The following is a 14,642-nucleotide window of genomic DNA, read 5'->3' on the forward strand; positions in this document are numbered from 1 at the left end:
AAGTGAAACAATATGGTGTGTAACCTTTTGGGACTGGCTTTTTTGACTCAGCATAATTCTCTGGAAATTCACCCAAGTTGTTGCATGTATCAATAGTTTAATCCTTTTTATTCCTGGGTAGTAGTCTATGGCAGGGATGTGCCACAGTTTACCACTAATCTGTTGACAGGACTGTGAATACTTTTAAATTTTGAATAATTACACCTACCAGGCTATTGGTATGCCTTCACTGAAAACATTAAGTGGACACTAAGTGGAATAAAAAAGGTACAAGGCAGAAACCAGTCTTCAGTTCTCCTGCTAGTCTTAAAAGTGTATTAATCTAATCCACTTCCTTCTCCCTGCTCATCTCAGGACTTATACTTTGTTCTGAGAAGGAAAAAAAATCTGGAACTTAGTTAAAAATCAGGTCTCTTGTCATCCCTTACTAAAAGCCTTGGAAAGCAACAGGTGATGTGAAGAAATTAGTCCCAAATATTCCACTGAGTCCTTGATCCCGGTACATCATCAACAACAGAATTATATGATGCCAGGTTTATAAAGTTACTAAAGCCAGTTCTAAGCTTTTGGATTAACTCCAACAACAAAAATACTAATGAAATGTGGATTTTTTTTTTTTGTATATTAAAAAACTTAACAGAGAGCAGAGAAAGCTAATTATTATTTTCACTCAGTTATCTTAGTGGAATCTTATTTAGTTTTTATTGTCTCTATCCAGCATTGCTTATGCTGATCTATTCTATCTATATCTATTCTATTCTATGTAGTAGTTTATTAATGGAGAAGGCAATGGCACCCCACTCCAGTACTCTTGCCTGGAAAATCCCATGGATGGAGGAGCCTGGTAGGCTGCAGTCCATGGGGTTGCTAAGAGTCGGACATGACTGAGCGACTTCCTTTCACTTTTCACTTTCACACATTGGAGAAGGAAATGGCAACCCACTCCAGTGTTCTTGCCTGGAGAATCCCAAGGACAGAGGAGTCTAGTGGGCTGCCGTCTATGGGGTTGCACAGAGTTGGACACGACTGAAGTGACTTAGCAGCAGCAGTTTATTAATACTGTAAGATTAAAATAAAACAAGCTTGTATCTAGCGAATACTAAGATGGTAAGTCTAACCATTGGGAAGCAATTTTGGCTGTATCAGACCAGGGATGTATCATTTGTTGGTTTGTGAACTCCCAAAGCTCTGTGCAATCCCTGTCCTACAAGCATCTTCATGCATTACCCGACATGTGCACTTGCTTACTCTTCATTTCTGTGCTGTGAAGTCCTTAAGGCATGCCGATATTTGATTAATTTCATTATTTCTACAAAGTATGCCTTGAATGAAGTATTAAAGAAACAATGATAAGAGCAGTTCCCAATTCCTGAGTGTTTGTGATGTGCCGGGCACATCCCCAGGACAACATAGTAAGGTAAATACAGTACCCGACGTTTCTAGATAGGGAATTGAGGATCAGAGAGATCAAGGAAGGTCACAGCTAGAAGTGGTAAAGCCAGGACTCAACCCAGTGTGTCTGGATCCAAAGCGTATGCGCTTCTTGACTTTCTATGGTAACTGGCTGGATTAGGAAACGCAGGGAGACTCTTCAACAAGAAGTGACACGTGGTTTATGCATGGATATGGAGGTTAGAAAAGAATTTGAATCCTACTGGGTCAGACAATAAGCAAAACTTTTATCACATGTTCCTGCTTTCTCCCAGGTATGAGGCAGGGGTTTCAAGGAAAACAGATATGATACCCATTCTCAAGGAAAGGGCTCTCATGCAGGTGTGTGAAGTAGGCACATTATACCCTGAAGCAAATGATTTAGAGGAGGTAAAAACTAAAGTGGCACAGAAACAGGCTGCCCAGGGAGAAGCTGGGACAGTCGCAGAGAAGAGGTGAAAGTTCAAGTAACTCAATCATGTCTGACTCTTTGCAACTGAGTCAGTTCCTAGGCAGGTTGATAAGAAGTCCGGGGTCCCCGAGGAGGAGAGAGGGGTCTGGGATTCTCAAGGAGGAGGAAAGGACAAACACCTTTTTTTCCCCTCTACATTCCTTAGTCTTAGTCATATAAAACTTTTTTTTTTTTTAAGCCTGGAACTGATGATTACACACACAAAAAACAACTCAGTTTAAACGCTATACTAAGGATTATATAACAATAATGTATCCTGCTTGAGGACAATTTCTCCTTCCTGAAAACCTTCTGACTAATCCTGTTATCTTAAAATGTATATTATGGGAGTGGGTCTGGTAAGATCTTTCTATTGTTAAGTTATAATTCTGTCATCTTAAAATGTAAATTGTGGGAGTGGGTCTGAAGTGAAGAAGTGAAAGTCGCTCAGTTGTGTCCAACTCTTTGCGACCCCATGGACTATATAGTCCATGGAATTCTGCTGGGAGCCAGCACGGGAGTTCCCACCCATGACAAGGTCATGTGGGAGAGCCCTGACGGGCAAGGCGAGTCAGGGCTCAAGGGCCCCCCTGGTCTGCCTGAGCGTCTACCCCAAAACCAGAATCTGTCTGTTTTACTATTTCACGACTTTCACCAACTCTTCTGACATTAACGGGGGGCTATCCCCGACCACCTTTCTCTGAAGAAAATTAACTTAGAGCTCTAGTTAATAATTCTCCTGGGCATAATAGGAGTGTTTCAATTCAAACCCCTTTGATGGCGTTCTAGCTTGCCTGACAGGTTTGTTCGGACTCCTGCAGCTACGCATGTGATTGTTCACAGCCTCCCAACCAGGAGAGGCACGGGAAGCTTAAGATATTCTAACAATGCAGAGCTTCTCAGAGAGTTAAAATTGTTAGAATAGAACTAGTAGAGGATTTCTTTGTTGAGCTAATGCTTGCTGCCAAGTTTCCATATCCCTTACCTACTGTGTCCCTGGGAGTGTATTGATTAATATAGTTGGTGTATAGACATGTAAGTAGTAGCTTTAATGTTTGTAACCTCGGACCCTTGAGTTAATTCTTTTCTTGTTATAGCCCACCACACTTTTGCCCTATAGGAATGCAACTTTATCTAATGCTTTCAGAGGGTGGTGCCTGACTTTAGAATAATCACCTTTAGAGAAAAATAAGTTTTCTGAAGAAAGGGTCATAAAATGTTAACAGGCCTCCTGGCCAGAAGATGATGTAAATCACCTAAAGCTTTTGCATATGATAAGTTTGCAGAAAGAAAGCCTGGCTTCGATAAGGATCAAGGACTGCTGACCTTGCATGACTCTACCCCCGCCCCCCATTATCCTCTATGCACAACTTAAGGTATAAAAACTACTTTGGAAAATAGAGTGTGGGCCATGCTCATCAAGCTTGGTCTCCCCATGTCGTTATTTCTCCTTCCTTTTCAGGCTGATTCCCTGGAGTGCAGGGGCCCTCTGCGTTCACTTTCCTGCCTGGGCTTCTAAGACCCACTTGAGAAGGTGCCTAAGGTGGGGCACCTTCAGCTATTCGAGAGGGTGCCTGCGGCCTACGTGAACAGAGCAAGTCCCGTGCTGGGGATTTTTTGGCTTTCTGCATAAACCAAGGAATATCAGCCTCTTTTCTCTCCTCTATTTTCTTAACCGCAAAATTCTTTCCTTATCTCTTTCTCTATTTCTCTCAGTTGCCAACGCTGTCCTCCTGAGGGAATCCCTGGATCCAACCGGGGCAGGACCCTGGCAGAATTCTCTAGGCCAGAATACTGGAGTGAGTAGCCTTTCCCTTCTCCAGGGGATCTTCCAACCCAGGGATCGAACCCAGGTCTCCTGCTTGGCAGGCAGATTCTTTATCAGCTGAGCCACAAGGGAAGAGAGTGGGTCTAGTAAGATCTTTACAACCTTGAGACATTCTTTTGATTTATTGTAATAACCAATTAAAAAAGTATAGAACTCCCTTTTCTAAGACTAGTGAGTGGGGCACTCTTCGTCCTCCTTCTGATATCTATGTCAGAAGCTTTCTCTATTTTCATACTTTAATACAACTCTGCTATACAAAAGCTCTTGAGTGATCAAGCCTGGTCCCTGGTCCCAAAGCTAAATCTTCTTCGGAGATCACGAATCCGACATCGTTCACCTTAAGCTATCACAATCCCATCGACTATACAGTCCATGGAATTCTCCAGGCCAGAATACTGGAGTGGGTAGCCATTCCCTTCTCCAGGGGATCTTCCCAACCCGGGGATCAAACCCAGGGATCCCTGGGGGATATCCCTCACTGCAGGCAGATTCTTTACCAGTTGAGCCACCAGGGAAGCCCAAAGAAGTAGATGAGCAGGAATTCAACACCTCCACCTAGGTTTCCAATATGCTCTGACAGACCCAGTGGATGCTTTGCTGGAAAGCACAAGGGCAACCATTAACCTGTGTCTCTAGTAGGTAAGACCTACCAGGTCAACAGGTCTATTTAATTTCCTTGGATCTGTCACCTTTTCTGAACTGATTTATAGTCTGATCTTGTACCCAAATGTGATTAACTTTGTAGGTTTTCAATCATGAAAGGCAGTAGTTCCACAGGTGTGCTCAAAGTGTCCCTAATTTAAAAGTTTCTGTCATTAGCTAGGAAACTTAATAGTCCTTATTCCATCCCTCCTTTGTCTTTTCATATTTAATAAACACATATTTTTGGTCTAACCTCAAGATCTTTTTTTACCTTTGATCGTTTTAACACCTCTCCTGACACCGCTTCTAGATTCGTTTGTTCTTTCTTTGAGTATGACCAGCAGAACCACATCTCACAGATGGGTAAGCTGATATCTGCAGTTCAACACCAAGTCATGTAAAATCTCATAATTTTTCAATTCATTATAAAACATTAATATACACAAAGACATTTCTGGGGCTTCTCCATCCCTACTGTTTTACATACAGAGGCAGACGTAGTAATTAATGTAACACAAAAACACACACAGGATCTTAAGTTGTCATTAGTAGTATTTATTTTGTTGATCAATAACTGTCATATCTGAAAGACCTACTCACTTTTCTCAAAAACTGAAAAGGATGTTTTTTTCCTATAAAACCCCTGAATGAACTTGTGACCATCTTGAAACAAAAAAAATCAATAAATAGTATGTAAGTTCACCTCAGAGGGCAATTTATCTAATGGCAGGACTGTAGGTATCCCATTCACTTTTGTTTTCTAGGCTACATTTTGTAGAGTGTTTTGTACAAAAAAACACTATAAAATATGTTTGATTAAACTTATTGTTTTCTTCTGAAAGTAGCATCGACATACACACACTACCATGTATAAAACAGATGGCTGGTCAGAAGTTGCTAAATAACCCTGGGAGCCCAGCCTAGTGCTTTGTGACAACCTAGGTGTGAGATGGCAGGGGGAGGGGGGAATTTAGAGGGGTGAGACAGACTGGGGAGGAGGGGAGGGAGGGGATATATGTACTATTATGGCTGATTTGCGTTGTGGTATGGCAGAAATCATTACAACATTGTAAAGGAATTTTCCTCCAATTAAAATTAAATAAAAAATTACTGTTTTCTGAGCAAATTCTGAAGCATTGAAAATAAAATATTGTAATAAGAAATATGTAACCACAGAAAAGTTTATTTTATGGCACTGTTTCCTCAAAGTCATGATGAAAATTATTTTACTACTTATATTTGTGTAACAGTTTATAATTTCCAACAGGTTTTTTATGCTTATTATCTTATGCGATTCCACAATAACCCTGCCCTGAAGACAAGTGTTTCTACATTTGGAAAAAAAGGAGGCTCTTTCATGTTAAATGACCCTGGGGCCACAGCAGTTGAGTCGTAGAACCCAGGCCTCTAGCACCTAGTCCTTCCATTACAGACTGATCCCTCCTGAAACCATGCCCTCACCAACACACTTGAATACATCTCTTGGTCTAAACTTTCACAATGATAAATTTATTAGAAAGTAATCAAGCTCTGCCTTTGGAATAGTATTTTACTTTAGCTTCTGCCTAATTCACTTGGTCATCAAGTTTGTATCTAAACAATAGGTTAATAATCATACATTTAAACTTTGAACATTTCTACCTTTCCCAGGAATCTCATGGATACAACTTTCTCAAAAGTTTTCTGCTACTGTTATGAAATAATAATCAAGAAAGCATAAATATGTCAATTGTTTTAAAAATATGCTTTAAAAACTTTGAGTCTAGAACTGTTTTGTTAGAAGTAGAAAAGTCTCATGACAATGTTGACTGAGTAAAAATTAACCTGAAAGGAGGACAGAAAAATAAATAGTAGAATGCTTAAACTGTTCTCAGTGTTAAAGTAGGTAGAGTCTGTCTTAAAACTATTTCCCCCAGCTTTACTATGAAAAATTTCAAACATATAAAAAGTTTAAAGAATTGTATTCACTACCTAGATTCTACAATTAACAGTTTGCAATATTTGCTTTATCACATATCTATCCACACATCAATTCACCTTATTTATCATTCATCTCAAAGTAAGTGGCAGAGTGGTCAACATTAGTACACTTCACCTCTAACTAAACACATCAGCATAGATTTTAATACTCCCCTCTCTTTCTCTCTCTCAGGTAAAATTTGTATAGAGTGAAATACACAAATCTTAAATGTATCATCCAATGAGTTTTCATAAATGTATACACTGCATACATCTGATAAACAGTATACATCCATGTATGCAGTTATTTCAGTAACAAAGATTTATATATTTAAAAATTATATATATAGTTGTAAAACCCAATATCACTGAGCAAATTCAGTATCTCAATCTAGTCTAGTTTCACCTGGAGAGTTATCAATAACCTCTATTTCCTATTACATTGCTGCTAAGTCGCTTCAGTCGTGTCTGACTCTGTGTGACCCCATAGACGGCAGCCCACCAGGCTCCCCCGTCCCTGGGATTCTCCAGGCAAGAACACTGGAGTGGGTTGCCATCTCCTCCTCCAATGCAGGAAAGTGAAAAGTGAAAGGGAAGTCTCTCAGTCGTGTCCGACTCTTCGAGACCCCATGGACTGCAGCCTACCAGGCTCCTCCGTCCATGGGATTCTCCAGGCAAGAGTGCTGGAGTGGGGTGCCATTGCCCTCTCCATCCTATTACATTAGGAGTCCTATTTATATAACACTGAATCAGTATGCACACATTCATATCAACCACTCAAAGTCCTTCCCGGCAAGAACAGTAGCATTACAAAAATCTGCTTACTAAGGTAGGATTAAGTTAAAATTCATCAGTTTAGGTATACATTTTCATCACTCCACAAAAGCTCCTTCTTTGAAGTCAATCTCTTCCCCTTACCTTTACCCCTGGACAACAGCTATTAATCCCATGGTACAAACCAAATTTTGGTTATTAGTCAAGTTATAACCTATAGTGAATCCTGTAATGAAAGCTGTATTTTGGACTTAAGCATCTGTGCTATATCCAATTCAAGTTATGAAAACTTACACATGGTGATAAATGCATTAGATTCTTTATGTATGGGTTATAGTTGTTTTTGTTGTTGTTTCAACCCCATGGATTGTAGCCCACCAGGCTCTTCTGTCTGTGGGATTTCCCAGGCAAGAATACTGGAGTGGGTTGCCATTTCCTTCTCCAGGAGATCTTCCCAACCCAGGGATTGAACCTGTGTCTCCTGCACTGCAGGCAGATTCTTTACTGCTGAACCACCAGGGAAGCCCATTGATTATAGTGCAGATGACTTAAAATTTATTAGTTAAAAGAAGTAAAAACTCTGCAAATGTATTCTGTCAGAGTGCAGATACCATAATTCTAATGCCATTATACTTGTTAAAGCAATCTATATTTCTAAATAGCAACATCGTTGGGCACAAAGTTGTCAAAGTACTTGAAATAACATTCTGCTGGTTGTTAAGTGCCCATTCATATAAGGCTTTTGGAGAAGGAAATGGCAACCCAATCCAGTATTCTTGTCTGGGAAATTCCATGGACAGAGGAGCCTGGTGGGCTACAGTCCATGGGGTTGCAAGAGTCACACACGATTTAGCAACTAAACCACCACTACCACCAACATATAAGGCTTTACAACTAAGGAAAAGCACTACTTGATACCTTCAAGATGCTTTCATTCCCAAATGACACAATAGATCTACTTGATTAAAAAAAAAAAAAAAGAAGGGTACTAAATCTGGAGAAACAAAACCAGTTACAAATGGGAAGTGTCTTATATTTCAATGGTCATTAACATGTACATAGTGGGCAGCCTCTGAGATGGCCCCCAAGATCCCTGACTGTTGGTATTCATGCCCTCATATAATCAGTCTTTTCCCTGGAGTGTAGGCTGGACTTATTAACTCACTTGTAACAAATAGAATAGGGCAGAAGGGATAGAATATCATTTCTGAGATTAGGTTATAAGAATGGTGGTTTCTGTCTTGGGTACACTCTCTTACTTTTGCCCTCTCTCTGATTATCTGTGCCAGGGGAAGCAAACTTCAAGGCTGTGAGTAGAATTGAAGCCTATCAACAACCAGGTGAGTAAGTGTGGAAGAGGATTCCCTCTGCAGTTGGGCCTTCAGGTGAGATCACAGCTCTGGATGACATCTTGACTGCAGAGTCATAAGAGATCTTAAGCCAGGGGTACTCAGCTAAGCCATGCCCAGATTCTTGACCAACAGAAACTGTGAGATGATAAATGCTGCCTTGACATTATTCATTAGAGATCAACAGATAACTAACATGCTGTGAGATTTTTATATTAAATTGGCTGCAATTTGAGCTACAAGTAACTAATACAAGAAAGTGTGACAATGAATTTTGTTATTAGCACCCAGATTTTCTATTTATCTTTGTCTCTTATATACTTTCCCCCCAGTAAGCACAATGCTAAAGTAAAAATTTTTTCTACTGTTTTAACTGAAATTATTACTTAGATAATTGTAGATTTATATGCAGTTATTAAGAAATAATATAGAGATCCTGTGTATACTTTGCTCAGTTCCCCACTGGTAACTTTTTAAAAAACTACCATGTAATATCACAACCAGAATACTGACATTGATACAATCCACCCATCTCATTTAGATTGCCTTAATTTTACTAATACTCATTTGTGTGTATGTAATTTCTTACATACATTTTACTTTACTATTCTCACTTACTCAAATTATATCTTTTTATAATTAAAATCTAGCCATTATATTATTCTTATGTTCTTTCTGATGGTAGAAGTTGTTAAGAGACATAAATCCAGGAGTTTATTTCATAGCTCCATAGCAATACTGAAAATAGTAACAGAGAGTAATAAAAACTGCATATAGATTATATAACAATTAAAGGAACATTCACTTACCCTGAAAGGTTTCTTGAAAGCAAACTATAAAATAAATTGTTAGCCTTCTCCCAGAATAATGTATTTGTGCTGGAAATTAAGATGTGAAATAATATTAAGTGCGCTTAAAATTTTAACACTGCCTCTTTTTCCTCTTATGAAAGAAGTAAGAAGTTAGTAGTATTTGTGTAACAATGCTCCAGAAACTCAGTACATCCAGGTTTTTATTCTATGGCCAGGCAGTGTTAAAATTCATACATAAACATCTAAGCAGAAACAGCTGAGGATAGAGTCAAGCTGATTATGAACCATGCAAAGCCAAACACTTTTGCATAAAAGATAAACCTTAGAGGAAAACAAAGGGATACCTACTTTCTGCTGCTAGAAGTCCTAGGAGGAAGGCAGCATATGGACAAACAACAAACAGTATGATTTTAGAGCAAGCAGGTTATCAAGCCACAGTTGGGCTCAGTAGATGAGCCACAAGAAGCAGAGTCTCTTAGCTGAGCCCCAAGTGAGCCTTTGTGTTCTGAGAGCACATTTGCTGGGTTCTGAGTCTGGTTTCTTTTATTTGAAATATGAGAACAGAATATTTCCACTTGGAATTGGTAAATAACAAAGCAACAAAACACTGTTTATTTTAAGATTAAGCCTAACAATTTCTGGAGAATGTATAACTGACTTATTTCAATACTCAAAATAGGAAAAAAACCTCTTATAAAAAAATTATTTTACAATGCAAACAGCATATCTAAACATGTTAAATTCTTCTTTAGAGGACCGGTTGATTTGTTTTCAATTATTTTTTTCCACTGTTAATGAGAGGCTCTGTTAAATTTTTTTAAAATTATAATTATAATTTTGAATAGAATTTGCACTAAAAGACTATTGCCAGCTTTTAATTTGGTCAAGCAAGGTCTTTAAGAAAAAAAATTTACCAAACTACCATTCATTCTTATTTCATAGAAAGAACAGAAAAGGCATTATCTAAAGATGAAACACAGTCTATCTCAAGAAAGGACCGTTGGTGACCTTATGCTATTTTCTAACTCCTCTTTCTCCAACCCCTCACCCCTGCCCGACAAGCACATGCTTTACCATTACTTTTCTCTTTTTGAAATGGGTTTTCTGGAAGACCTCTCAGGTAATAATGCAAAGTACTTTATGTTTTGTACTGTAAAACAAACCCATGCAAATTTTGACAGAAAGACAGTGTAAAGGATAACATTGGGACCTTAAATGATGGAGAATTAAAGGACTAGAATTAAATAGAGAAGAATTTAGGCTTAAAAATTGAGAAGAATATTAAAAATAAAAATACTTTGAAAAATTAAAATATAGATGTGCTAATTATCTAGATAAAATAAAGGCTTTCTGCAACCAACCATATAACCATTACTTTTACATTACAGTTGGAGAAAAAAAATTTGCAAAGATAGATATTTGGTAAATAATGCTTCCCTTTAAATGGCTTAGTATTAAAAGTTAAAAAAAATCACAATATTGTAAAGTAATTATCCTCCAATTAAAAATTAATTAAAAAAGTTAATTTTAGGAACATATGAATAATTCCTGCTAGCCATGTGAAATTCAGGAAAACATTAGAATTTTCTTGAAAAATTTCCTTTGTTTTGACATCTGACTATATAAAAATTTTCTCTTCATTTAGGGTAGATGATCAGATACATACACTGCATAACAATTTTATCTTTTATTGTTAGCAGCTGAACAGTGCCATTTAAAAATATTTTAGAGACATTTAGCATATCAAATGGATAGACTACTTTTAGGATCCTTAAGATGCGAGAATTTTAAAAAAGATAGGATGAGATGACAGGAAGGGGAAGCAATAAGGAATGCAAAATTGTGAGTAACTAATTTGAGGGCTTGCAAGACAGTGTAAGAAATTTCTTTTTTGTTTAAAAAGCAAGTACTGTAATCAGAAACTATTTCAACAATATCATTTAGAGATTATACTGGAAAAAAAAAACAAAAAATTGAGCAATGAAAATGTGTTTAATAGAAAATAAGCATGTTTATAACTGTAGACAATTCCTTTCCCTAGAAGAAAAATCCAGCTCTTCACAGAAAGGAATACTTAAGAGCTCATTAAACTCTTGCTAAGCAAAGGTAAATATTATGGGGCAACAGTAAAGAATCAGGTCTATGAAGCTGTTGCAAGGACTGTCCTACTGTCTTCCTATTGCTAAAGATGAAAATGGTATTAGAGATCTTGGCCCCAGATCTCTAAATATATTATTCCAAGTATGTGACTATATCACATAGTCAGAGTACAACATAAAACTGTTATTAGATCCACTCCCCCTAGAAAGGGTCAACTGTAATCTAAGTGTGAAGAGGGAAGGAGGAGTTTCAAGTTAAAAACAACAAAAAGCTATGAATGGAGAGAACAAAATGGACTGGAAGAAAAAAACACAGACATGAAACAATAGGGAGCGTTGGGGAACATACCAGTAACTGAACTACAGCCTTTAATGTGGGAAGGACTCTGGATAATTACCAAGTCAGCACAAGAGGAAAAGAGCAAGTCCTCCTCCTCAGAGTCTCTTCTTTAAGATTCCCGTTTATAAATGTTTTTGGAAATCACCTTCATTCAAAAGAGGAAGAGTCACATCCCAATCGGTAAAGGTCAAAATGAGGAACTATATAGCTGTTGGAATGGGAAATTTGATCCTGTTATTTTGCACAAGGTATAAGCACATACCAACTGGTCAGAAACTGTGTGTGCACATGTGTATGTGAGCATGTATGTGTACCCATGTGTATAACAGAGGAAAGAAGAAGCATAAATATTGACAAATGCTCATGGTTCCAACATGAAAGAAGCATTAGCACATCCATTCTTCCTATACGGCTAGCTATGAAAGACAAACAACTCATGCTTTAGGAAGGGCTCTGGGTCCTGATTCCAATGGTAATGCATGAACACTGAATGAGCCAGTGCAAGAGTACAAAAACCAAATCACCAGTACAGAGTCAACCAAATGACAAACACTGAGTAATTCTAATGAAAGAAAGAAAAGCTGATTCCAGAGGACATATGATGTAGGAGTTAATAAACACACAAATAAAAATTAAAAACTAACACACATACATGCATTTGCGTATACACACAAATGGGTCCTATGTATTTTTAGCAAATAATCCTTGAGACTACCTCACAGTAGGATGGAAATCTGAGCATTTTAAAAAATAGTTTTGTGAACACTAGTGAGTTTTTTCAGGAGTACCTATAGACATTTCATCAAAATAGGTAATTCTTATATGTTGCTCCCCCTTGAATGCTTATATAGACATGCTATAGACTTCATAAAAAGAGAAGAACCTGTAAATCATTTCAAGAGATAATTCACAACACAGTTTTACATCGAAAGATTCAATTAAAAGCAGTGTTGTTCCAAAGTCTGATATGCTACAGTTGACATGGGGAAAATTTTACATCAGAAATTTGTGTTGAGGCAGAAGGTAATCACAAATATTCAAGAAGACTGACTACAAATGTTGGATTGGATGAAGTGCAATGTTGGGTCTGGAGAGAGGAAAGGGGAAGAAGTATTTCCGATGTTAAAAATAAAAAGTGAAATGTCGGCTTGGAGCAGTAGGGGAAAGCAATTTTGGTATTAAAACAAAAAAGGAATCAGATACATGGGGAAGGAATCTGGCTGCTGACAAACTTCCTTAGAATTCCTTGGAGACCAGAACTAGATTCACAGGAAAAGTTTATTCATAATGAAAAAGAAAGGATGTAGACACCACACGATTCAGTCTAGTGAATGAATGAATGATTCAATTACCTGAGGAGGTAGGGTCTTCGGAGAAATCTGGCAACTCTTCAGGGGGATCCCCATAGAATGAGTTGAATTTGTGACTTGACACAGCTGCTAGTACTGCACCCTAAAACAAAGAGATGAAAAAAATAGATATTTATATTTATATATATATATATATTTAAAATTTTTCTTTTGTTTTTGGCTGTGTCAAGAGGCTTGTGGGATTTTAATTCCCTGACCAGGGATTGAACCTGGGCCCTCAACAATGAAAGCATGAAGTCTTAACCAATGGACTGCCAGGAAATTCCTGAAAATATATATTATTAAAAGAAATACAATAAACAACAAGGTCTTATTGTATAGCACAGAGAATTACATTCAATATCCTATGATAAACCATAATTGAAAAAAAAATAAAAAAGAATGAATCACTTTGTTGTACAGCAGAAATTAATACAACATTGTAAACCAACTATACTTCAGTAAAAGCATTGATAAAAATACATAAATACAAAAAAGTTAATTATGAAATGGTTATTTAAGAAATATGGACATAGATGGACATATTCGTTCAGGCATGTCCAACTCTTTGCAACCCCATGGGCTATAGTCTGCCAGGCTCCTCTGTCCATGGGATTTTCCAGGCAAGAATACTGGAGTGGGTTGCCATGTCCTTCTCCATGGGATTTTCCCAACCCAGGGATTGAATCTGGGTCTCCCACACTGCAGGCAGACTCTTTACTGCTGAGCCACCAGGGAAGCCCATTTAAGAATTATTCAGGAGGTCAAATATATAGGAAATGAAAGCTAGAAAAGAGGTGGCTTAAAATAATTTTGAATTCTTTTAGATAAAGCACATACACATATACCTGAATAACACTGTCAGGAATTGCAGAAGTATATGAAACCATTTACATCTTGAACTTAAGCATGTACTAGACAATGAAATATTCTGCAGTCACTATAAAATGATGCAGAAGAAGAGTGTTTAATGAAATGATAAGGTGCTTGTGATGATAAGGTGCTTGTGATGAATTACACAAAAAAGTTTTTGAAAATCTATAGTATGATCTTATTTTTGAAAAAAGTTAATCAAGACATAAAAGACTGAATATATATTAAAATGTTAATAGTATTAATTATTCTTGGATAGTAAGAATGAAGTCATTTTTCTTTTCTAAAATCTTTTTTCCCTTTCTTTTTTATACTAATAATGACTATGCATTACTCTTGTACAGTAATTCTCAATTAGGCTACCCAGTAGAATCAACTACATCTTGACTATTTTAAAGCACATGATGCCTCCATTGATTCCTAGCTCAGAATCACTGTCATACCAAGTCCATGACATCTCTTAAGATTACTGGGTAGAAAAATGCTGGGAATGATTGTTTCAGTAACAAGAATGATAATGTTTGTAAGTGTCCAATCACGTGAGTGCTAGGCGTAGGTCAGAATATCCAGGTGTGTTCCTGGGTGCTGCCACTTTCCATCTGCATGACCTTACTTGAGTTAATCATTTAACCTCTTGAGGTTTTCTCATACAGTGAGGATATTAAAAGTGACGTGGCTTACCTTACATGACTGTCAAAAGTCGTAATGTTTATGAAAGTGCTTTGTGAACCATAA

At 37.5% G+C, this 14,642-nt stretch overlaps 1 protein-coding gene across 8 annotated transcripts in view; it reads right to left on the reverse strand.

Moving 5' to 3' along the window:
- CASK (calcium/calmodulin dependent serine protein kinase) overlaps window positions 1-14,642 on the reverse strand; it is a 377,321-nt gene that overhangs the window by 89,153 nt on the left and 273,526 nt on the right. For all 8 annotated transcript variants that reach the window (XM_086387080.1, XM_086387078.1, XM_086387076.1 and 5 more), the window contains exon 10: window positions 13,038-13,137. In XM_086387080.1, coding sequence (XP_086243206.1) covers window positions 13,038-13,137 — 100 coding nt within the window. The remainder of the gene's footprint in view (window positions 1-13,037; window positions 13,138-14,642) is intronic.

This window comes from Bos grunniens, chromosome X, assembly GCF_055505025.1.
Source record: "Bos grunniens cultivar Pamir isolate PY7600 chromosome X, Bosgru_T2T1.0, whole genome shotgun sequence".
Classification (NCBI taxonomy): Eukaryota; Metazoa; Chordata; class Mammalia; order Artiodactyla; family Bovidae; genus Bos; species Bos grunniens.